At 23.9% G+C, this 22,196-nt stretch overlaps 5 protein-coding genes across 10 annotated transcripts; 3 read left to right on the top strand and 2 right to left on the bottom strand.

Annotated features, from left to right (window-relative positions):
* The first annotated feature begins 854 nt into the window (after positions 1 to 854).
* LOC105366108 (serine/arginine repetitive matrix protein 1) lies at positions 855 to 4,621 on the top strand. Of its 5 annotated transcripts, none has more exons than XM_011504434.1 (5): positions 855 to 1,020; positions 1,950 to 2,010; positions 2,285 to 3,230; positions 3,777 to 3,928; positions 4,134 to 4,621. In XM_011504434.1, exons 3-5 carry the CDS (start codon positions 2,286 to 2,288, stop codon positions 4,540 to 4,542), a joined length of 1,506 nt encoding a protein of 501 aa, XP_011502736.1. In that variant the 5' UTR covers positions 855 to 1,020; positions 1,950 to 2,010; position 2,285; the 3' UTR covers positions 4,543 to 4,621. The 5 variants fall into 5 exon arrangements, with proteins under 5 accessions (XP_011502736.1, XP_011502735.1, XP_011502734.1 ...); XM_011504433.1 differs by having other exon boundaries at positions 1,822 to 2,010; XM_011504432.1 differs by having other exon boundaries at positions 855 to 1,425.
* A 643-nt stretch (positions 4,622 to 5,264) lies between these two features.
* Pfdn6 (prefoldin 6) lies at positions 5,265 to 6,359 on the bottom strand. Of its 2 annotated transcripts, none has more exons than XM_011504428.1 (4): positions 6,320 to 6,359; positions 5,779 to 5,846; positions 5,492 to 5,687; positions 5,265 to 5,421 (listed from the first exon to the last, which is right to left on the bottom strand). In XM_011504428.1, exons 2-4 carry the CDS (start codon positions 5,840 to 5,842, stop codon positions 5,301 to 5,303), a joined length of 381 nt encoding a protein of 126 aa, XP_011502730.1. In that variant the 5' UTR covers positions 5,843 to 5,846; positions 6,320 to 6,359; the 3' UTR covers positions 5,265 to 5,300. The 2 variants fall into 2 exon arrangements, with proteins under 2 accessions (XP_011502730.1, XP_011502731.1); XM_011504429.1 differs by lacking the exon at positions 6,320 to 6,359 and adding an exon at positions 6,135 to 6,226.
* Positions 6,360 to 6,782: 423 nt separating this feature from the next.
* Positions 6,783 to 7,587, top strand: RpL40 (ribosomal protein L40). Its single transcript, XM_011504427.1, has 3 exons — positions 6,783 to 6,847; positions 7,111 to 7,310; positions 7,371 to 7,587. The coding sequence occupies exons 2-3, from the start codon at positions 7,121 to 7,123 to the stop codon at positions 7,565 to 7,567; spliced, it is 387 nt and encodes a 128-aa protein (XP_011502729.1). The 5' UTR covers positions 6,783 to 6,847; positions 7,111 to 7,120; the 3' UTR covers positions 7,568 to 7,587.
* A 112-nt stretch (positions 7,588 to 7,699) lies between these two features.
* Positions 7,700 to 11,689, bottom strand: FIG4 (polyphosphoinositide phosphatase FIG4). Its single transcript, XM_011504425.1, has 13 exons — positions 11,621 to 11,689; positions 11,302 to 11,527; positions 10,782 to 11,151; positions 10,463 to 10,709; positions 10,193 to 10,388; positions 9,916 to 10,114; positions 9,282 to 9,800; positions 9,095 to 9,207; positions 8,629 to 8,869; positions 8,352 to 8,567; positions 8,102 to 8,278; positions 7,887 to 8,037; positions 7,700 to 7,832 (listed from the first exon to the last, which is right to left on the bottom strand). Exons 2-13 carry the CDS (start codon positions 11,513 to 11,515, stop codon positions 7,731 to 7,733), a joined length of 2,745 nt encoding a protein of 914 aa, XP_011502727.1. The 5' UTR covers positions 11,516 to 11,527; positions 11,621 to 11,689; the 3' UTR covers positions 7,700 to 7,730.
* A 1,749-nt stretch (positions 11,690 to 13,438) lies between these two features.
* Positions 13,439 to 19,617, top strand: Nsun2 (tRNA (cytosine(34)-C(5))-methyltransferase Nsun2). Its single transcript, XM_011504424.1, is given in 12 exon segments — positions 13,439 to 13,629; positions 13,867 to 14,343; positions 15,640 to 15,724; positions 15,790 to 15,952; positions 16,078 to 16,185; positions 16,301 to 16,488; positions 17,147 to 17,291; positions 18,315 to 18,511; positions 18,514 to 18,619; positions 18,688 to 19,055; positions 19,156 to 19,323; positions 19,437 to 19,617. Coding segments are annotated over 12 exon segments (2,121 nt in total). The 5' UTR covers positions 13,439 to 13,563; the 3' UTR covers positions 19,487 to 19,617.
* The last annotated feature ends 2,579 nt before the right edge of the window (positions 19,618 to 22,196 follow it).

The following is a 22,196-nucleotide window of genomic DNA, read 5'->3' as shown; positions in this document are numbered from 1 at the left end:
GTGCAAAATATTTTATTGAGCCTGTAAAAAATTCATATTTCTATTAATTACTAATCCTTTAATAAAACAAGAATTTAAAATTAATTTTAAAATGCATTCAATTATTGCTTGCTATTGTATATTATTGTTATTATTTATTAAATTATTTTTAGGTTCAAGTAATTTCATTTTGAGAAACTGCTCGTAAAATTATAAAAACGTGCTAATTTATTCCAAGTAATGAATAATTAATTTTAATTCATGGTTGATATATAATTCAGATGTTTATATCGCTGAAAGTATTACAATACAGTGCAATATGTATGTTTGGTATTTAGCAGCATGTAAAAATATATCTAAAATTTCATGTAATTTCAATAAAATTTTTTTAAAAATATTATTTATTATTTATTAATTTTATGTTGCATAATCATTTGAACACTGAAAAATGTCCTTTACAAAGTTAGTTATAATCATATACAATTTTATTTTTAATTCTTTTACAAGCTATCTTTATTTTTCAAATCTGTAAAAGTTGAATGACCATGTAACTGAATTATATCTGAATGTTATGATTAACAAATTTTCGCTTTACCTTTATTTTTATTTTCGATGACTCATATTTTATTATAAACATCAATTAATTGAAAATAAATTAATATTGGGATAATCATCGAAAGTCTTAAGATAAAATTTCTCAATTTTTATTTTAAAATATATATATAAATGAAAATTTTTGTAGTTTTTTGTTGTTATAAAAATTTAAGATAATTTCTTTTTATATGTTAGATTTTCATAATACCTGTGTGTTATATATTCCTATTAGAAGTTATGTAAATGTCATTCTGTAGATGTCGCATAGTTGAGAATGCATGTTCTCATGTTTTTGTTGAACAATGGCGATAGTTTGATTGGATCGAACTTCAAGTTGAATGTGTTGCAAATCTCATTACGCGCTGCAAGTGCACTTATTTTGAAAAAATTTAGGGTGTATCAGATATGAAAATATAAGAGTTGGCACGGTTGAGTGAGTAAAATAAAGTGAGTGTCGCATGTCGTTAATGGTTCGGTGAATATGAGGCGTCGGTATTTATGACGGTATAGACTTAAAACACTAGATAAAATTTCTAAAAGTAAAATTTTGTACCGGCGGTTTTGTTTCATAGAGCTTCGCGCCCGCGAAAACAGAAAAAAAAACGAACTTTAAAAAAAGTAGGTTAGCTCTTGCGCGTGTAATAATTAGTAGCAAGAAGTTGAATAAGGAGGGTGGAGGGAGAATGGGCGAAAAGATGTAGATAAATAATATTGCCCTATCGCCATTTCTCTGAATATCCTCTCCTTACAGCAGCTTAGGAATATTTTGTGAAGTTTTGTAATATTGTGCTATTAAGGTGTGAATTGTTAATAGAAAACTATATGTGGACGCCCAACACTATCTTCGCATCGGTGAGTACTGCGTATCTCGGCGAAGATGCTCGCGTTTGCATTCAAATAAAGAGAAAGTATGCGTTTCTGGAAAGTCCGATATCACAAAGAAAGTCGTGCGCCGCGCGGGCGTGGCTTTTTTTATTTCGGACTTATTCTTTCTCTGCATATTTTAAAAGATCAATGAAATAATGACGCGCATAAAAATGAAATTGCGGGGCATGGAATGGCGGGGGCAATGGCAATGTCGATGTTGTATTCGTTCGTGGTGGGTGCGTCACGGTGTCGCGAAGATGCACCTCGTGTCGAGATCGATGAATTTTGGACATCGGAGCCAAGGTCGGTCAGTGGGAGAAACCTGGCTAATCTATACAGGGAGCCCGCGATTTCGCGATCTCATATTTTTTTACCCTGCAGCCGACTCACTAGGATCGGCGGTGCTACTGCATCCTCTTGCCGATCTATGAAAATAAAACCGACAAATTAATGTTTTGGGTTTTACGTCATATTATGACAACTAACACACCTGTTCACTGGTCCCGCAGGAGTACGGCTTACATCATCTGTCATTTGGCGAACTTCATAGTGCAATTCCTTATACACCAGGTAATTGAATTAATTTATCTATTATAAAAATAAAAGTTTTTTCTAAGTAATTGTATAATTTAATCATTTATCTAAATAAATCCATTTCGTACAAATTAGTAATATAATATATTATATAAGATAATATATTTGATAAAATATTTGGTTAATTAGGTATTAGTTTATCAACTTTAATAATTTAAAAAATTATATTATTTAGTTTAAATATTTATTAGATTATTATGTGAATTAAAACATATTTAAAAAATTAAAACAACTTTTTATATTTTTGTAGGATGTCTCGAGATTATGATAGAAGAAGAGGAGGGAGTACCAGTAGTTCTACCAAGTTGCGGATGGACTCAAATACATCACAGTCAAGATCACATGGAGAAAATTCAGGAAAACGTAAGGAGTTGGATAATGTTATGCGTAAGGCTCGAGAATTTCAATCAAATTATTGGAATAAAAAACTGCTAGAAGTAGAAGAGAGGGACCCCAATAGATGGCGACATAGTGGCTACAAAGAAATGTACATAGGTAGTGTATCAAGTGGAGATTCTAGAAATCATCCACGTAGTCCAAGACATCGTAGTCCACGACTACGTAGTCCCAGACCACGTAGTCCTCGAAGTCCTAGGAGTCCTTGTACACGCAGCCCACATACACCAAGAGCTCGAACTCCTAGAAATAAGAATTCACGAAGTCCACGGCGTAGAAGTCCTAGAATTAGAAATTCATACACTCCTCGACCTAAAAGCCCAATAGTCAGATCACATTCACCTAGGCTTCGAAGTCCTAGAGTAAAAAAATCACATAGTCCTAGACCTCGTAGTCCCAGAACCCCACGAGAAAAGTGTCACAATACTCAACTAAGAGTATTGAAAAGTCCAAGCTCTGGCAGTACGTGTTCAGATAGATCTTGTTCTGTATGCTCCCTAAAAAATCATAGACGAATAGTCAATACATCTCGTTCTCAATCTAGATCAATTACACCAATACAATCACGTATGATTGCAAAAGAAATTGCTTCTTCAAGCTCAAGAATTATTCCACTTAGATCAGGTAAACCACATTCTCCACCAATGGCTCAGCCACGAACTCCTCCTCCAATGCCACAGCCACCATCACGACATCCAAAGGATTATAACAAATTAACAAAAGATTTAAAATCGAGAAAAAAAGAAAGACATCGAACCAAATTACCTGAAGATCCACGTATTCCAGAATCTGTTCATATGGTATTTAAAGTTTATGTTTACTCAAATTATACATCTTATTTTATTTACATTATTTAAAATCGTTATCTATTTCTAATTTTTAATAGGTATATATCAAATGTAATTTGATTAGAAACTATTTAATTTAAAAAATATTTACACCAATTTTTATAATTCACTTAGGAAGTAACTACTAAATTAATTTTTTGTTATAATAATTTTTTACATATTTTATAAATATTTTATAAATATAAATAAGTACATGTTCAAACTATTTTTATTTTTTATAGTCCAATGTAAAATAACAATGTTTTTTACTATATATAATATTTCTAATTAAGTTAATATAATTAATAATTACTAGGAAACTGTTAAGGAATACAACAAAATTACAATTAAAAGTTTTAAAAAATGTAATACTAAATTTAAATATATCATTAAACTTTAAAAAATATATATACACACATATGTTTGTAAGGCTGCATGTTTTAAAATAGTGTCCATTTGTTTTTTACTGTAATATATTAGATAATACATTAAATAGATTAAACTGAAACTAATACATAGATGCACAAGCATGTAAAAGTGGAGAAGACACACACAGGTCATCCAGATGTATCAATGATTCATCCATCTGCAGAATCTTCACAAAGTGATGATAGTGACAGTTCTTCTACAACTTCACACGTGCCTCCTCCAAAAATGACATTGTCTGAAAGGTGTTTCTTAATATTTTTTTAATTATATTGATTATGTGATATAATGCAAATAAAAAAGTTTTAAATTAACTTTTTAAATGATAGACTATTTTATAAAATTAATTAAGAAAATCAAAGTATATCTAATTAATATGATCATATATATCAGTATTATTATCTTATTTTTCAAATAAATATGTAACAAGTTGTTTTATTTAAATCTCAGATTTGGCAAAATGGCTCAGTGGAGTGTTGATCGAAGAGATATGGAAAATATGCGTATTACAAAAGTTGGAAATAATACAATGAAAGTAGTAATTGAAGGAGAAGAAAGAATTACTCGTTTAGGTTATGATTCACCTCCTCCAGGTCATTATCCAGAATCTCTATTGACTCAAGGTCCAAGAGGATTAGAATGTTGGGATGATGTTCGTGTTAGATATGATTATTATAAATCTAGGGGTTATCTTCGAGATCTTTCTCTTGATGATTATGTTAAATGGGAAGAGTGGTGGTATAAATATCAAGAATGGCTAGAAGCAGAACGTTATTACGAACAATGGGCTGCACAAGCATCAAATCGTCCATCAGGTGGAGGTCGCAAGAGACGTCGACGAAATAATACTACACATTAAGTCTGTACAGCGTTATTACTAGGTTTTACAAATATTTTCATTGTTATATAAACGCTTTCATTCTAAAATATTTTCTCATTAAAATTACAAGTTTCAAAATATTTTATTGCAAATATATACTTAAATATACATCATATAACATTAAAATCAAGGATATATAATTACAAACTTAATTTCAGTCTCCATATTATGTCATAAAATGTATTAATAATGAAAAGGATTCGATTTATAATATACATAATTAGATATTTATAAAAATTAAAATCTTTTCTTTAATGTTATATTATATTAGCACCAATTTAAAAATGTTACATTTAATTTTAAGGAATGTCATGATTTTTTATAATTTTTAAACTTAAATTTAATTTAATTTAAATATCACAATAATGATAATTATCCCATTTTATTATACTTAATTTTCTAAGAAGCATTTATTTTAGGAAATATGTGAAAAGAACCATTTTTTAATTTTGTACTATTATAAGCTGTTCTGAATATGAAAAGTAAATGTGTGAAAAAATAAAATTTCAGTGTACATTTATATGCAGATGTAAATGTTTATTTATTTACTGTGACCATTTCACATTTCCAATAAAAATTTTGTTATGAAATACATATGTATTAAAAATATTAGCAGTTAAATATAAAATATACAAATTTTAAACAAATTTATTAGATAGTTATTATAAATTATGAAATTACAAGATACCTTTAAGTTATTTTGAAATCAAAAATTTCATTTTTTTAATTATTTGAATTTAATTACTTTTCATACTTTTACTTTGAGCTTGTTCAAAAGATTGTTGAAATTTCACTAAATTTTCTTTATGAGTTTCTTGTTTTTTATCTAATGATGTTATTAAATCTTCGGTACGTTTTCTATCAACAGAAGAAAAAATACAAATGTAATAATTAAAAAGTCATATGTATGATTTTAATTAAGATTTACATTTCACTCAATATAAATTCCACACGCTTATTAACATTTTCTTTTGCTTCAATTAATTCTTGCTTTATTAATATTGGCCCAATTAATTTATATATTTCGTTTCCAGGGTTTAGAAGATCTAATTCTTCTTTAACTACATTATTTTCATTTAACTGGCTACCTAATATCTGTCTTCGTGCTACAGCTTTGTGGTAATCTAAAATTTATTATAAACAATTATAAATTAATTTTTCTATGTACCCTAATACAAATATATTTATATACTTTCATTTATAATAAATTATTACCTTTTTGAACTTGCTTAAACTTATCAAGTTCAGTTTCAAGTTTTTTTCTAACCTCTTCAATCATTTTTCTACAAATATTTATAAATAGTTTAAAATTTGTTGAATCTAAATACATATATCAATTTGAATACAGTGCATTTATGAATGTATGCAATTTTATCATTGTATCTTAATATAATCAATTTATATTCTATATTGATTTCCGATCATAAAACGTATTTTAAATTATAAAAAATATAACTTGATACGTATAAAACCACAGAAATAAAAAATGTTTGGAAATACACAGAAAAACGAATAAAATTGTTAGTGTTCCAATACTTAATTTTGATAAATTTTCTAACTAAAAAAATTACATTTAATTTTATGTATAATCTGCTAAATTCTATATTTATAAGATAAATAAAAACAAGAATTTCAGGCATGTGCAATAAAAGCAAATGATTATTGGCTTTCATATCATATGCAAAATGATATTTTGAAATTTATGTTGATATGGATTATATTTTAAGTTTAATGAAACAAAAATATAATTACTTACTAAAAACGTATGTATGCAGGTAAAAAAAATTATATTCTGAACAATGAAAAATGAAATATCAGTATTTATAATAATTGGTTGTTTATCGTAGATTTATGCTATCGCTTAATTTTCGTTTTGATCTCTTTTTTATAATTTTCTTTTATCAAAAAATTTAAAGTAATTTTGCATATAACAACCAATCACCATAAAGCTATAAATCCAAGTATTTGAGTTGATTACGTCAGAAGATGCGTACACGCGCATTCGGAAATATATATAATTTTCATTACAATTGAAATTTAATCCTTTTATTTGTTGTATAAATATTAAATTTAAGTTTATTCTTTTATTTTTATTATAAAAAATTTAATACATTAAGCAAATTTATATGATTATTTTATATTCATTACTTATTTTTTATTTGTCCAACATGAATTTTTTTTAATCTCGCAATATGGCAATTCACTAAGTTCCGGTTTACTCAATTGGAAAATACATCATCTATATTGTAACAAATTTATCTCAGTTATATTGAGGAATCGATAGGTAATTCTCTTTTACATTAGTTTAATAGTCAATGATTTTTAAAAATAATTTATATTTTATTACCTTTAACGTATAATTATTAAATTCAAACAAATGATATTCTATATACTTGCTTAAATATTATCGTCCCATCGTGCATGCCACTGGATGTATTGGTTTTCGGATTTATAATTACAGTATTCCAAATTTCAACATTATTTTACAATAAACAACCTAATTGTTACCATTCATTTTAATTTTAATATTACGATGGATTATTTCAGATAATTGACAATGCAAATCTTCGTTAAAACTTTAACAGGGAAGACTATTACCCTAGAAGTAGAAGCATCAGATACGATTGAAAATGTGAAAGCTAAGATACAAGATAAAGAAGGCATCCCTCCAGATCAACAAAGATTAATTTTTGCTGGAAAACAACTTGAAGACGGTCGTACTTTATCTGACTATAATATTCAAAAAGGTAACTTTGAAAAATTATTAGCACTATGTAATAACTAATGAAATTAATTTTATTATGTAGAATCTACTTTACATCTTGTATTGCGTCTTAGAGGAGGTGTTATTGAGCCAACTCTTAGAATTCTTGCTCAAAAATACAATTGCGACAAAATGATTTGTAGAAAATGTTATGCTCGTCTTCATCCTCGTGCTACCAATTGTCGTAAAAAGAAATGTGGACATACAAACAATATCCGCCCAAAGAAGAAATTAAAATAAATAATTTATTCTAAAAAATTAATTAATTGAATTCATTCTATATTTTAACAAACATAATAAATATTAAAAATGTTGTATGGAATAAATTAAATACAATTTTATTGAGTAATATATAAATTTGTTTTTGTTAACATAATGATACAATTATATTTTTAAATTTAAATTATGGTAAATCTGGATGTAAAACTCCAAGATGAAGTTGTTGTTGATGTGAATACTGTTCATATAAATTCAGATCATTAGAATTTGGTATTGATCCACCATACTAAAAATATTAAAATAATTTAATATAGAATATTTAATGACATGTTTAATTTACCTTTGATTTCTTTAAATAATCTTCATAAATATTAATAGTATTTGTTGTAATAGTAAATTGTTCAACATTTTTATATTCAATACAAGGCAAAAATTTATATTGAAATTTTGAATCCAATTTATAAGTAGCATTTTTGCCTATCAACACAAACCTATTATAATGTTAATAATTATTATCTTAAAAACCAATTTTAATTTAAAATTAATATAATTTGCCTTTTGTATGTAAGAGTGTCAGTTCTTTTTGGATAATCAGGTTGGGCACCATAAACTTTTCTCATAGATGGAAAAAGTGTTTTGAACGATATTTCTGTGTTGTATTTTGAAACTAATATTTTCGAATTATTTATACACTGAGACTCATTATCATCCGAACTAGAACTAAGACTTGAACTAAAATTGAATTTTGATTAATAATTTAGTATAATGTGTAGTTCATCAACTATATATAAATTTATAAAAATACCTAGTACTAGATGCTGTGCTACTTGTACCACTATGTCCTGTTAATGAAGGATTTTTTATATTTACATTTTTATTAGTAGATTCCTCTCTTCTTCTGCCTGGTCTAACTCTAACAACAAAAGGACTGAAATTTGTTGTGAAATGAGGCATGAAGTCTCTTACAGAATGACTAACTTGATATGAATAAACTTCAGTTAGTAGTGACAATTCAAAAGGCCTAAAAAATTATTAGAATAATATAAATAAATTCGTATTATTAATATAAATTTATAAAATACCTATAATAATCATAATAAATATCAATTATCTCTTCTTGATTGCATTGTACTTGTATTATTTCCGTACACGTTTTCGTTACTTCAAAAAAAGAATATGGTAGACATTTTAACACATTTTTATCCCACCATTGTGTTAAAATTTTTGATTTTTTAACATATCTACAAGCTGGTTTGTGATGTATATAATAATCCGTTAATAGTTCCCAAATTGGAGGCTTACCTTCTTCTGGGATAAATAATCCTATAATGCACAAATAAATTATTAGATATATTAAATATTACATTATCGTTATTCATTTTAATAGTACTATATCAAATTTATGTATACAAAATATAATTCTGTGTAAAATTTGATGAAGTATAAAATGTAACATAATTGATACAATATAATACAATTTAAATAACAAAGTTAAATTTGTGAATAATTTTACTCCCGAAATTATATTTAATATTTTCTTTAGTTAACCTAAAAATAAATTAATAGTCTGTTGTTTTTCTTGATCACTAAATGTGTTACTATAATATCTGCTTAATGTTTGCATTATATCATTTCCTTGACTGGTCCATGGGGCAGTTTTTCTAGCAATAACAATTATCTAAATCAAATTACAGAAAATTTAGTCTATGAATTGTTTTTAAAAAGTTGCTTCTACCTATAAGTCTTAATTCTGTGAACTAATTGTGAACCTCCATACTGAAGAGCTAAAGTATCACCATGATCTTCATAAAGTTCCTCTAGCATGCGAACACAGTCTGTATCAAATTCAAGTTTTGGTGAATTTAAAATTCCTAAAGCATATAGTTGATAACCCAAAGCGCATTTTCCAATCGAAAATTGAGCAGTATTTGTACGATCCAAACAATCAACACAATTAGTTCTTATAATTCCCGTTTGTAAAGATCCTTTCTTTATAAAATATTGCTTAACTTCATCATTTATTAAACAATAATTAAATGAATCATTAAAAGTCATTGATAAGTTTGTACTCTCAAATATATCACTAAAATCATTTAATAAAAATAAACTTGAATCAACTTTTAATTTGTGTAATTTTTTTGTATTAAATATATGATTTTTATTATAAGATAAATATAGAGACTGAAATATTCCAGTTTTCAGTACAGCATTATTTGCAATAGTAGCTAGTTGTTCCATAACATTAGTTTTTCTTCTAAAAATTAATGAAAATTAATTCATATTGTACAATATTTTAAGAGTGTTATATCATTATATTATTTATTTAAATGATTATTTATATAAAAAATTTTATAAATATAATTTCTTGCCCTTTATTTTTTCGTGCCATATCAAAACTGATATATTGAATATTATGTTCAGATGGTAGAAATTGATTTAAATATTTTACAGCTATATTCATTTCTTCGCTCAGAGTACTTTCATGCTTTTTTTTTTCTCTTTTTTTAACAAGATTTAATATAATGATTGGGGAACCATATCGTTTAAAAAGTTCATTGAAATGAGCTCCTAAAATTAAGTAAAGTACATAAAAAATAAATATATAAATCTGTTGTTTTAATTTCACATTAAACATTATGTAAATACCTGCAGTTTCTACAAATGGATCACATAAATCAATTGTAATAGTTGGTTTTGGAACCATTTTACTAATATCTTGACTCCAATGACCAGGTACTGAACCTCTCATTTGAACAAAAGAACTAAAATGTCCATTTTTTAATGAACTGACATTTGAATCATGTACTATTTGTTCAGTTTCGACTTCATTGGCAACATCTCCCTATAAAAATACAATTTATATTATTAATTGCCTGATCAGTAATAAAATAGCTTATTAAAGATTTCTTAACATACTTCAAAATTAGCACCTCGTTTAAGAAATCTTGTGCCAGCATATTTACTGCTACGTCTCGCTATAATTGTAATATATATTGATCTTCCAAATACACTAACATTTGATTGACCTACAAAACCATGAATTATATGTAATATCCAATCTCGATGTAAATTTTTTTCAATCGAAGATAATAAATGAGAATTCCAAATATAACGTCTATGAGGGTTAGTACGTATTCCATAATTTACAATTTTTTCACCATATCTACAAATAAAATTTAAATTTTTCTTTAAGATTGTCACACCTATTCTAAATAATAAATTAAATATTTAAAACCTATTTTTCTGAAAATTATAAAATTTCCACATTTTAAAACAATCTGAATTATGATTTTGATAATTTAATTCATTATTGATATTGGCTGCAGATATTTCAGTATGAACATGTTTTGGTAAAGCCATATTACTTTGTAATGTATGGGTTAAGTCATAGGAATAACTAAAGTAAAAATTACTACTTAAATCAATACTTTGAAACATCTTAACATATCTTTGTTCATCTGGATGAAAAAATCTTACTGAATCATTTGGAATATAAATCATTGAAGTATCTTCTATTTTATATATTGTATGATTTCCAATTATTGCAATTCTTCTTCTCTTTGTTACAAGAATAATATAATAGCCTTCTAAAAAGCATATAAAACCTGAAAAATTGACAAAATATTTAAATTTTTTGTACTATTAATTGAACTTTTATTAATAAGTAGCTAAGAAAATTATAATTAATATATTAAAATTAATATTCAGGCTCAATTAGAAAAATTAAACAATTTATAGGTTTAATATTATATTACCAATTATACCAAAAGCAGAAACAACTTTAGTTACTCCACTAGCATTACCACGTTGATTGGCTTTATTTCGATTTCCCATATCTATCATTTTTACAAGATCTCTAATTTCATCCTGTGTGTATTCAATTTTATCATCCATAAGAATTAATTCACGTGGTTCCATTCGATCAATTTTTAATACTCGAAATCGGGTCAAAGTATTATTAGATCCCATGAGATAAAAATGCTAATAAATATAAGACATATAGACTATATAATACAATTAATATATATAAAAATACTAAATAAATTACAAGCATTAATAACAAAGAATGCTCACGGATTTTGTTTCGTACAAAGCTATTTTTTGTATCGACGAAATAATAGGATGAAATATTATATTTTTTCTCTGGTCGGGCATTATATTAAATATTTTATTATTTATAATTAAGTAAAAAAATTAATTCATAAAGATAATTATAATTTACAACTAAATGTAGCAACATATATTAACTAATGTAAAAAATTATATACTCATCTATTTTCGATAATATCATAAAAAAAATTAAACATTAAACAATCAAAACATATTTGTCAATAGTGTTACAAATTTGCTTGCAAATCATATAAAATGCCGACTACTAATATATATTGTAATGTACTTAAAAGGAAATTTAAAAAATTAACGTATATAGTGTTTGTATTTTAAGCATGCGCAGTTGAGGTCTAAGTTTCTTGACTCCGAAAATTAAATATATATTAAAATATGAAACTTAAAATATTAAATAAATTATTCGAAATCTTTGAAAGTCTATGCACAAACAATTATATATATATATAATAATTATTTGTTTCACCCGACATTACGTAACGTCATAAGAAATTAAGGAAAAAGAATATCAAATATAATTGTACTTACAAAATTGTATTAGCTATATTGCTATAAATATGTAATAATTTAAACCCGTCAATCTTGAGCTAATAGAAATCATCTATCTAGTAAAAGTAATTAACCATTAAAAAAAAATTTTAATTTGCTATAAAAATGCAAATTAAATACTTAATCTAAAATTACATTCTATTATTAAAATATAAAAAATCATATTCAATTTAAAATCAAACTTAATATATGTACTTCTATTTTAAATCAGAATTTTAGAAAATATCTAACTATCAAAAATAATTGAACATATATATTTCTAGGAAGAGCACTATAAGTAGGATGCATCCTTTATTTTCACGTAAATTAAATTCAAAGATATTCATAATAAATTATTAATTTCATAGAGTATTTGAAGAAACAAATATAATAGTAGAATACTCTTTCTTTGAGCTTTATAATTTATTTTTATTGAACTTAATATAATATATGACAGTGATTTTATATGAAAATGCATGAAAGTATTTCATAAAATTATATAAATAGTTCATATGTAAATCTTCTCATTGTTTGAAAATAAAGGGTACATGTTGACTACACGTGAAGAAATCTATATATTTAAATTTATTACTTAATATTGTAGGCTTAATAAGTATGAAGTTAATTGTTTAACATAAAGAATTTTTATTTTGCAGAAAAAAATATATAGAATAGGCTCAATAAAATAAATAAAAAATTTACTTATAATTTGATTATGATTAAATATTTATATATTTGTTTTATGTATTAAATTTATATTGAAGGATTTGTCTTATTCTTTGTTACCGGGTAGTGATTGAATTATATTTGAATTTATTTTATCTTAATGTTATTGCTTAGTGGCTTAAATAGCAATACTTCACATTTTATTTTCGGTTTTGAAGGTATAATTTCAAACACACCGCCAAATAATGTCTAAGTATAGTATATTGTTCTTGCTGTTACCTCTGCTAATGTTTGAATTCCAAGAACGATTTCAAGTCACAATAAAGCAACTATCAATAATTATAATGACCTATGTATGTACTTCTAACACAATCATCTGTTTAATCTTCTATATTATTAGTGTCGAATTTGCTAACACTTATGTTATTTATTGATAAAATAAATATATTATTTAGATAATTTAAATATAAATATTTTTCATAAAAGTTATATTTACTTTTAAAAACTATGATAGAGCAAATTACATTGAGTAGTCATTAAATTGAGCAAATTAACATGTGTTTATATATTTTTTATATAATTATTGAATATACTTATTAAAGGTAGCAGAAATATTATCAAACTTAAATATAAGTTTGCACGTGTCTTATAAGATTGAATTTGCATTAGGATTATAAATTTTAATTAAATTTTTAATTATGGGAAAAGGTCGAAGACATAAATATAAAAAAAATTTTGCGGAAAAACGCAGAGAAAGACACGAAGTAAGTATTTATTATATAAAAAATTTTAATTTCTTTTCAAATTTGTAATTATGTCTATATAATGTACTCATTTTCTGTCCAAATTAAATGTACAATTTTTTTATTTTAATTTTCTACACTAATTTATTACAATTTTTATTGTTTCCATTTATTTAAAGAACTCATTGTTAATAATATAATTTTAGATTTTAAATAATAAATGGATAATAATATTTATATTTTTTAACTTATATTTAGAAAGGGGATGAATGGAATAAAATGCCTACATGCTCTTATGCAGAAATTATTAGAGAAAATAAAGATTTTGAATCATATTACAAAACTCAGAAAATAGTTCCAGATAATGAATGGAATTCATTTATTGATAAAATGAAAGAAAATCTTCCTGTTGCTTTTCGAATCACTGGATCAAAAGCAGAAACTAAAAGCCTATTAAAAATGATTAAAGGAGATTTGTTTAAAGAAATTATAAATACTAATCTTGAAGACAACGAAGATAATGTTAATAAAGAGTTAAAACCTTGTTGTCTGCCATTTTATCCTGATGGTTTAGGATGGCAATTACAACTTACTAGAAAAGATATAAGAAGATCAGAAGCTTTTCTAAAATTACATAATTTTCTTATAGCTGAAACAAATAGTGGGAATATAAGTAGACAAGAAGTTGTTAGTATGGTTCCACCATTAGTACTTGATGTGAAACCTTGGCATAAGGTATAACTAATTTTATAAATCAAATGGTATACATAAAATAAAAATATATATAAAAATATAAAATAATTTACTTTTAAAGTAATGATTGTAATATTTTTTAATTTTATCAAATTGTTTTAAATAAAAGTATTATTATTCAGTAATTAGTTTAATAAATTAAGAGTTCTTGTTATGACTTCACTTTTGGTATTTTTCAAAAATATATGTTTCTAAGTATATAAATGTTCAAAATCTGATTTGAGATGATTGACAAAGTCATATATTAAAATACTTCCAATTTTTTTTTAGATCAAATGTAACTTAAGAAACTTTTTATCCTATCAAACTGAAGTTTTAAAAATAATCCTCATATAACAGAATCATTTCAGAATACAGAATAAATCTAATTTTTTTTTATTTATTGAAAAGAAAATTTTGTAAATAAATTTTTCTTTTGATTTTCCATATCTTATCTAATTTTTTTAAATAAAATTGATAAATATTCGTTTATGTGATAATGATGAATAATATAGTACAAGATAACATATGTAATTGATTAATCAAATGGTGTATATACGTAAGAAAAATATTTAAAAAAATCATTTTTATTCTCTTCGATATTTTATGTATATATATATATATACATAAGTATCTAATGTTGTAAAGAAATATTATTTTAAAAAATTAAATGTATATTTAATTAAAATTTTTTAAATTTTCAATGATATATTTTTTGGTATTAATATCCTAAATCTGAAACAAAATTTTTGAATTTCCAAACCTGTATTAATTAGTTAATAAATATTGATTTAATTTATGCAATAAACATAAGTTAAATTGTACACAGATGAAATTAACACAATTCTATATAATATTTGGTATTATAATTAATTTTGCATTCTATTTTAATTTGGAAAGGAATTATTTTTTGTTGTATATAATTATAAATGATTCATGGAACTGGTATTATTTAAGCATCACTTATTGTACATAAACTTTGTATTAAATAAATTCTAATTAAAACATTTATTTTAATTGCTTCCCTTATTAGTATTACTTAAATCTATTTATTTTGAAAATATATAATTGAATGCTTCAATTATTAAACATTTTAAATTAAAATAAATTTGGTGAAATATTTTAAATTTGTGAAAAATTATTTGTATATATTTTATTTTTAACAAAAATTAATTTTTTTATAATTAATAACTTTCTTATCAATTATTATATTACTATATCCTAATTAGATTGAATACAGTTTCAACTATTTACACAAATAAATTATTTTAATTTTTACTTTTAATTTAATTTAAATAGGTTTTTGATATGTGTGCTGCACCAGGTTCAAAAACTGCACAATTGATTGAAATGATACATGCTGATGAAAAAATAGCCTGTCCTGGTAATTAAATGAATATAGTATTAATTAATAATAATACTTTATTTTATTATTTTAACATTTTTTAGAAGGTTTTGTTATAGCTAATGATTTAGATAATAATCGTTGCTACATGCTTGTTCACCAAGCGAAGCGATTGAATAGTCCAAATATTTTAATTACTAATCATGATTCTTCAGCCATGCCAAATTTTATTATAAATCAACCTGATGGATGTAAGGACACGTTAAAGTTAGTATTTATAATCTTACTTTATTCTAATATTCAGATTTTATAAAACATCAATGATTCATACACTTAATTTGTAAAATAATTCAGATAGACAATCGAATAAATATGCATTTTTTATTATACAGATTTGATAGAATATTAGCAGATGTTCCCTGTAGCGGAGATGGTACTATGAGAAAAAATCCAGATATTTGGAGTAAATGGAGTCCTGCAAATGGCAATCATCTTCATGGGTAATATATATATATATATATATATATATATATATATATATATATGTATATAATCTAATAAAAACATTTTATCATCTAAATGTTGAGCTTTTAATTTTTTTGATTTTGTTAATAGAATTCAATATAGAATAGCTAAAAGAGGAGTGGAGTTATTAACTGTTGGTGGTAAAATGGTATATTCTACATGTTCTTTGAATCCTATTGAAAATGAAGGAGTTTTACACAGACTACTATCAGAAACAGGCAATTCTGTTTGTTTATTGGATTGCAAGCATTTAGTTCCTGGATTATTGTATAATCCTGGTAAGGTTTATTTTTTATTGTAGTAAAATCAAAATGGTGAAAATGAGCAATTAAGTAAATCTTTAATTACATGTATCAGTATTATAAGTTTGTAGATAATAAAAATCGAAAATAAGCTAATGAAAATTAATGAATTCCGAAATGATATCCTATAAAAACAAATTTTTATCTTATATGTGTACAGTAGGAGAGATGTAGAAATTTGCATAATAGATCATATTTAAATAAATTTGTAATCTAAACTCATACATTTCCATTTTATGGTTCAACATTATTTAAAGAGATGTTTGATTTCTTATTATTGTCTACAAATTTTAAAATAGAAAATTTAGTTAATTATAACGGATAATTATATTTAAAAAATACAAACGGGTCTTCTCGATAACCTTGCAACATTTTTCTTCGTTTTCTTTGTGAACGTAATTGTATTTTTTGGAATTCCAAATTTTGGTTTTGGATCATCTTACCCGTTTTATTTTTATCTTTAAACAGATTACGATTTTTGGTTAATATTTATTTTAAACATTTGTTTATCAATTCTTTGAACTATTCAATAATTTCATTTCAATGAAATAAATTTAATTAATATAAAATGCATTTAAAAATATTTTTAAAAAATAATTAAATATATTCTAAACATCCTACGTCTTTTTATTAGGTGTATCATATTGGTTACCAGCATCAAAAAATTTAGAATATTTTACTAGTTGGGAAAAGGTTCCAGAACAATTGCAAACACAAATTCGACCAAAAATGTTTCCTCCTAAACCAGAAGAAGCTGAACATTTTCATTTGGAAAGATGGTAAAAACAAATTTTTCATATATTCTACTTATTTATTTTAACTTATCAATTATAACAAATTATTGCCTACATAAAAAATTTATGTTTAAATAAAAAATAATTAAATTTGAGATCATTTTAAATTTCCGATTTTAAGAAGTTTAATTTATATATCACTAAACTTCTTATTATAAAAAGATGTGAATCATGTAATAATTAAATAAAAAATTGTTTAATTAATTGTTATTGCATAATTTGAAGTATATAATAGGATGCATAATGTAATTAAAAACTAATACAGAAAAGACAGTATAATAAAAACAAAATAAAAAGTATAGGTCAAAGTAAATGTAAAGGAAAGAAAGTAAAAATTATAGATTAAAGTTTATAATGTTACATAATTATATTTGATAGATATTTACTAGATCCATAATTTTATTTAATGTTTATTATAAATTATTCGTTACATTAATATAGAGATTCTTACAAATATATTAAGACTGTTCATATATTAATCTAATGAACCATTAAGCTATCTATTTGAAACGAATTAGTATTTAACAACTACTGATACTGAAGTAATGTTTACCATATAAAAATAATCCAATTGATTCCTACAGCAAATAGATTTGATATAATTTTACTTCATATTAATTTAAAAATAGTAATTAAATTAATTAATTTTAAATAATTAAATAATTAAATTCTGCTAAAAAGAAAAACAGCATAAGTATTCTGATTATAAACTGTTCAAAAATTATTTTCTATATGCAAGTTTTATACTTTATATATAATTATGTTAATTATTTATATATAGATATATATAGACATACTTTAGTAATCTTTTTAAAAAAAATTAAATAAAATAATCAAAATTATAATACTTTAAATTTTTATTCAATTATTTTGAGAATCATTATAGTATTTCATAAATTATAGTTCTTTATCATGTTTATTTCAGATTGTAATTTTTTAATAAAGTTAATTTAAAAAATAATTATAAATACATTATGATTTTCAATAAAAACTTTCTATCTTATTAAGCATGCGAATATTACCACATCACCAAGATACTGGAGGATTTTTTGTAGCTGTTTTGGTAAAATTAAAGCCTTTACCATGGGAAGATGATTCAAAATAAGAAGTGAATACTGCAAATGAAATTACGCAATATTTTTTGATAAATGATGAAGATAAAACTAATCAAATGAAAAATGAAAACCAAAATTTGGAATTCCAAAAATACAATTACGTTCACAAAGAAAACGAAGAAAAATGTTGCAAGGTTATCGAGAAGACCCATTTGTATTTTTTGAAAATGGAAATGAAGATGTGTGGCCTTCTATAAAGTATGATTTTTAAAATGATTATAAAATATTGATTCATAAAATATGTTAATTTAATTTCTTTATTTTAGGGAATTTTATAATATATCAGACGACTTAAACCCACAGTGTTTATTGGTACGATGTCGTGAAGGTAAAAAAAAGAATATATATTTCACTTCACCTGCAATTCGAAATATTATTATGTGTAACAAAGACAAAATAAAAATGATAAATACTGGTGTTAAAACCTTTGTACGTTGTGACAATAAAAATATGACATGTGCCTTCAGATTAGCACAGGAAGGATTAAGTAATATTGTTCATTTTATTGGAGATCATCGTAAAGTTCGGATATTTAAAAAAGATTTAATTATGCTTCTGCAAAATAATGATCATCACTCTCCACCTGAAATAAGTAAATTACATCCATTGACACAAGAACGATTAAAGGAATTTGGTAAACAACAAATTAAAATCAGAAACATCCATTATAATACAAAATAAAATTATTTCGTAAAAGTATGTAAGTTTTGTTTGTTTTTTGTTTATTCATACAGCTAAAGGAAGTTGCATACTTGTATACGAAGAAGAAATCAAAGATAATCCTTATCCTTTGCGATTAGAAATGGTAGGATGGCGAGGAATCATATCATTAAGAGCATATGTATCAAATAATGACGCGATTCATTATTTGCGACTTTTGGGAGGTGATTGTTCTATGTTTGGTATGTAAACCTATTAATAACTATTTGATAATTTTAGATAAATTTATTCAATATTCAAATATATATATATATATTCAAATAGATATATGTTAATAAAAATTTTTGTTTTTTAGAAAAAAATAAATTTAAATTGAATCGTACCACAGATATACGAATGCTCTAAAACAAAGAGTTGTGTTATTATACATGTCAAGAAAATCCATAGAAAAATAAACCATGACTTTATTTTAACAGACAATTTATACCAGTTACATAAAAATTATTTAAAAACTTTAAATAAAAATTTATTTCTAATATGTATCTATAATTATAATTGATATTTATAACTATATTTAATAAGATTTATCGATTAAACTAAAATAAGATTACATAAACAAATAAAATGCATCTTAGAATGACAGTTACAATAATCAGTATCATGATCAAGTTCACAATGTTTTGATATTAATATATTCTATACATATTTTCATTTATATCTATTTCATTAAATATCTCGTACGGTAATTTAGAATTGTGACCAACACTAATAAAATGATGATTTTTGAAGGTAAAACTTTTATTATACTTACTTTTCATTATTTTCTGGTAAATAAATATGTATTTTCTAATAATTAATAAATTTTTTAACTAGTGAAGTTTAATATTATAATAGCTAAAATTTCTTATTCAAATGTAATTAAATGGCTACTTTATTTCATTTTTATAATTAACTAAACATTCATTTTAAATATTTACAATGTCTCCCAGCAATTGGTTAATAAATTCTAGAGACAATAAAATAACAATAAATACAAAAAAATTAAACTATAATAATAGAATTAACTTTAAAATATTTATTGAACATTTGAATCTTTAATTTATGATAATTAAAATATGGCTATAAATTTACTTGCATAGCTGGTTATTTTGATTTTCTTATTATTTCATTACGAATATTTAATATTTAAATCTTTAGTAGAATACCTATTTGAAATAAGTATAATAAGAATTTAAATTTTATCAATTGCAACTCAAATGAGAAATGAAATATATTTTCATAAAATAATTCTCTTATTTCTATTTGATTTATTACAGCAGAAAAACTGTGGTTAAAATCTACAAATAAAAATATGAAATGACTAGTATTAGTATTAGTAATATTATATCTAATAATATTAGACTAATCAGTAAATATATTTAAATATTTTTTTAATTTAATTTTAATTTAAACATAGAAAAATATATATAATTGTAAGTTATTTTAAGTTCACTTTTACCTATATTTTAAGTAACATATACTTCATAATTTTTTCTTTTATTAATATACGGCTATTATTGATACTCGTTTGAACACAATACTAAATTTCAGCACATTGAAGAATCAATAAGTATAATCTTAAATGCACATATACAATTTTGGTACTATCTTCGAAATTGTACTGTGTCTTATAATAACATTTTATTTTAGAACATAAAAATGAGAGAATTTAATATATTATAAAGAAAAAATAAAAATAATGGTTTTAGAGAAATAGTTTGAAACCGTTAGATTTACTTGTTTAAATAACATATATGAAACAAATTTGAAGTTATATTTGTAATTCGGTATTTTTATCAAGTAAATTATTGATAGACAATAAGTTCAGATTTTTTGAAAAGTTGATTTTATCACTAGAGCTTTTACATTCACTAACATAACTGAAAAATTATTATTAATAACAATGTTCAGCTCAACCTATTTGAATGTTAGAAGAAAAATCAACATCTCTGGTATTGTTCATAAACTAGTTTAATAATCTTTAATATCGATAATGTCATAAATGCGGTCAGGAGTTTTCGGCAGTACGTTTGCACTATAGAAATAGTAAAAATGTGAACCTACATATTCTTGAACAAATGGTACTAATACTTATCTCTTCTAAAAAACACAAGCTATTATCTATTCAATTAAATTTGATATAAATAATGAGCATAATCATCCTTATTATGAATGGAACAATAAAAAGGCATCAATTGATACTTGCTCGAAATCTTTAAGTATTCAAAAAGATAATGAATAAGCATAAGAATATCGATGTTAAGCGGTTGATCAATTTTTCATCTGATCCTAAACGATTAACAATTCCCAATTCGAAATAGCTTTAGCAAATTGAAACTGCAGGTTTATTAATATCCAAACATATAAGTATATTGCGATAGCTCAAGTAGTAGTTATAACTTGATCAGCTATCAAAACATTACTACTCTCATATGCATTGAGTAGGATTTACTGAAAACTATCAACTAAATTAACTGACATTTAAATATACTTTCATTTGTTGTTATATAATGTTTTTATATAATAATATACCAATTTATATGTCTTTAAAATCTATAGTATTATATAGTCATATAAGGCATTTATATATTTAAAAAAAAAATTTTTAATAATAAAAGAACAGATATAAGTATCAAAGCTTTGAAAGTAAAAGTTTTTAATAATGATGTATGCAGTATTAAACAAATTATTATCCTTCAAGGATGCAGATAAAAAGACTTAAAAATGATTATGCACTGGTTTTCTTATTCGACCGTGATTTGTACATAGACAATCCATTTTCGACGTATCAATCACGTTTAACAATTTCTTTAATCTTAAAGATCATGCATCTCTCTCTCTCTCTCTCACTCTACAAACAATGTTAAACAATATTTTCATTTGTAACAATAGCTTAATATGCATTCTTTCTCATTCTTTAAAATGTTAGATTAAAATATCAATTTAATTCTTAACGTGTTCATAAATGTTAGCTCATTGTACAAAGTTTATTTTAAGCTTTTAGAACCCTTAAAACATTACGAACAGACGTGATAAGAGTTTTTTGTTCATCTAAATTGATTCGCTCATTTATGAT

The sequence above is a fragment of the Ceratosolen solmsi genome, unplaced genomic scaffold, assembly GCF_000503995.2.
Source record: "Ceratosolen solmsi marchali unplaced genomic scaffold, CerSol_1.0 scaffold17, whole genome shotgun sequence".
Lineage (NCBI taxonomy): Eukaryota > Metazoa > Arthropoda > Insecta > Hymenoptera > Agaonidae > Ceratosolen > Ceratosolen solmsi.
This window is presented reverse-complemented; position numbering and strand designations above follow the sequence as displayed.

Bases quoted from the DNA above. Each gene is read 5' to 3' on its own strand.
- LOC105366108 (XM_011504434.1), top strand. From the start codon at position 2,286: ATGTCTCGAGATTATGATAGAAGAAGAGGAGGGAGTACCAGTAGTTCT. The intron at 3,231-3,776 runs GTATTTAAAGTT...ACTAATACATAG, and splicing joins TTCCAGAATCTGTTCATATG to ATGCACAAGCATGTAAAAGT. The intron at 3,929-4,133 runs GTGTTTCTTAAT...TTTAAATCTCAG, and splicing joins AAAATGACATTGTCTGAAAG to ATTTGGCAAAATGGCTCAGT.
- Pfdn6 (XM_011504428.1), bottom strand. From the start codon at position 5,842: ATGATTGAAGAGGTTAGAAAAAAACTTGAAACTGAACTTGATAAGTTT. The intron at 5,688-5,778 runs GTAATAATTTAT...AATAAATTTTAG, and splicing joins GTTTAAGCAAGTTCAAAAAG to ATTACCACAAAGCTGTAGCA. The intron at 5,422-5,491 runs GTAAATCTTAAT...TTCTGTTGATAG, and splicing joins GAATTTATATTGAGTGAAAT to AAAACGTACCGAAGATTTAA.
- RpL40 (XM_011504427.1), top strand. From the start codon at position 7,121: ATGCAAATCTTCGTTAAAACTTTAACAGGGAAGACTATTACCCTAGAA. The intron at 7,311-7,370 runs GTAACTTTGAAA...TTTATTATGTAG, and splicing joins TGACTATAATATTCAAAAAG to AATCTACTTTACATCTTGTA.
- FIG4 (XM_011504425.1), bottom strand. From the start codon at position 11,515: ATGGGATCTAATAATACTTTGACCCGATTTCGAGTATTAAAAATTGAT. The intron at 11,152-11,301 runs GTAATATAATAT...TCAATTTTTCAG, and splicing joins TTCTGCTTTTGGTATAATTG to GTTTTATATGCTTTTTAGAA. The intron at 9,208-9,281 runs GTAGAAGCAACT...TGTTATTGCTAG, and splicing joins CACAGAATTAAGACTTATAG to AAAAACTGCCCCATGGACCA.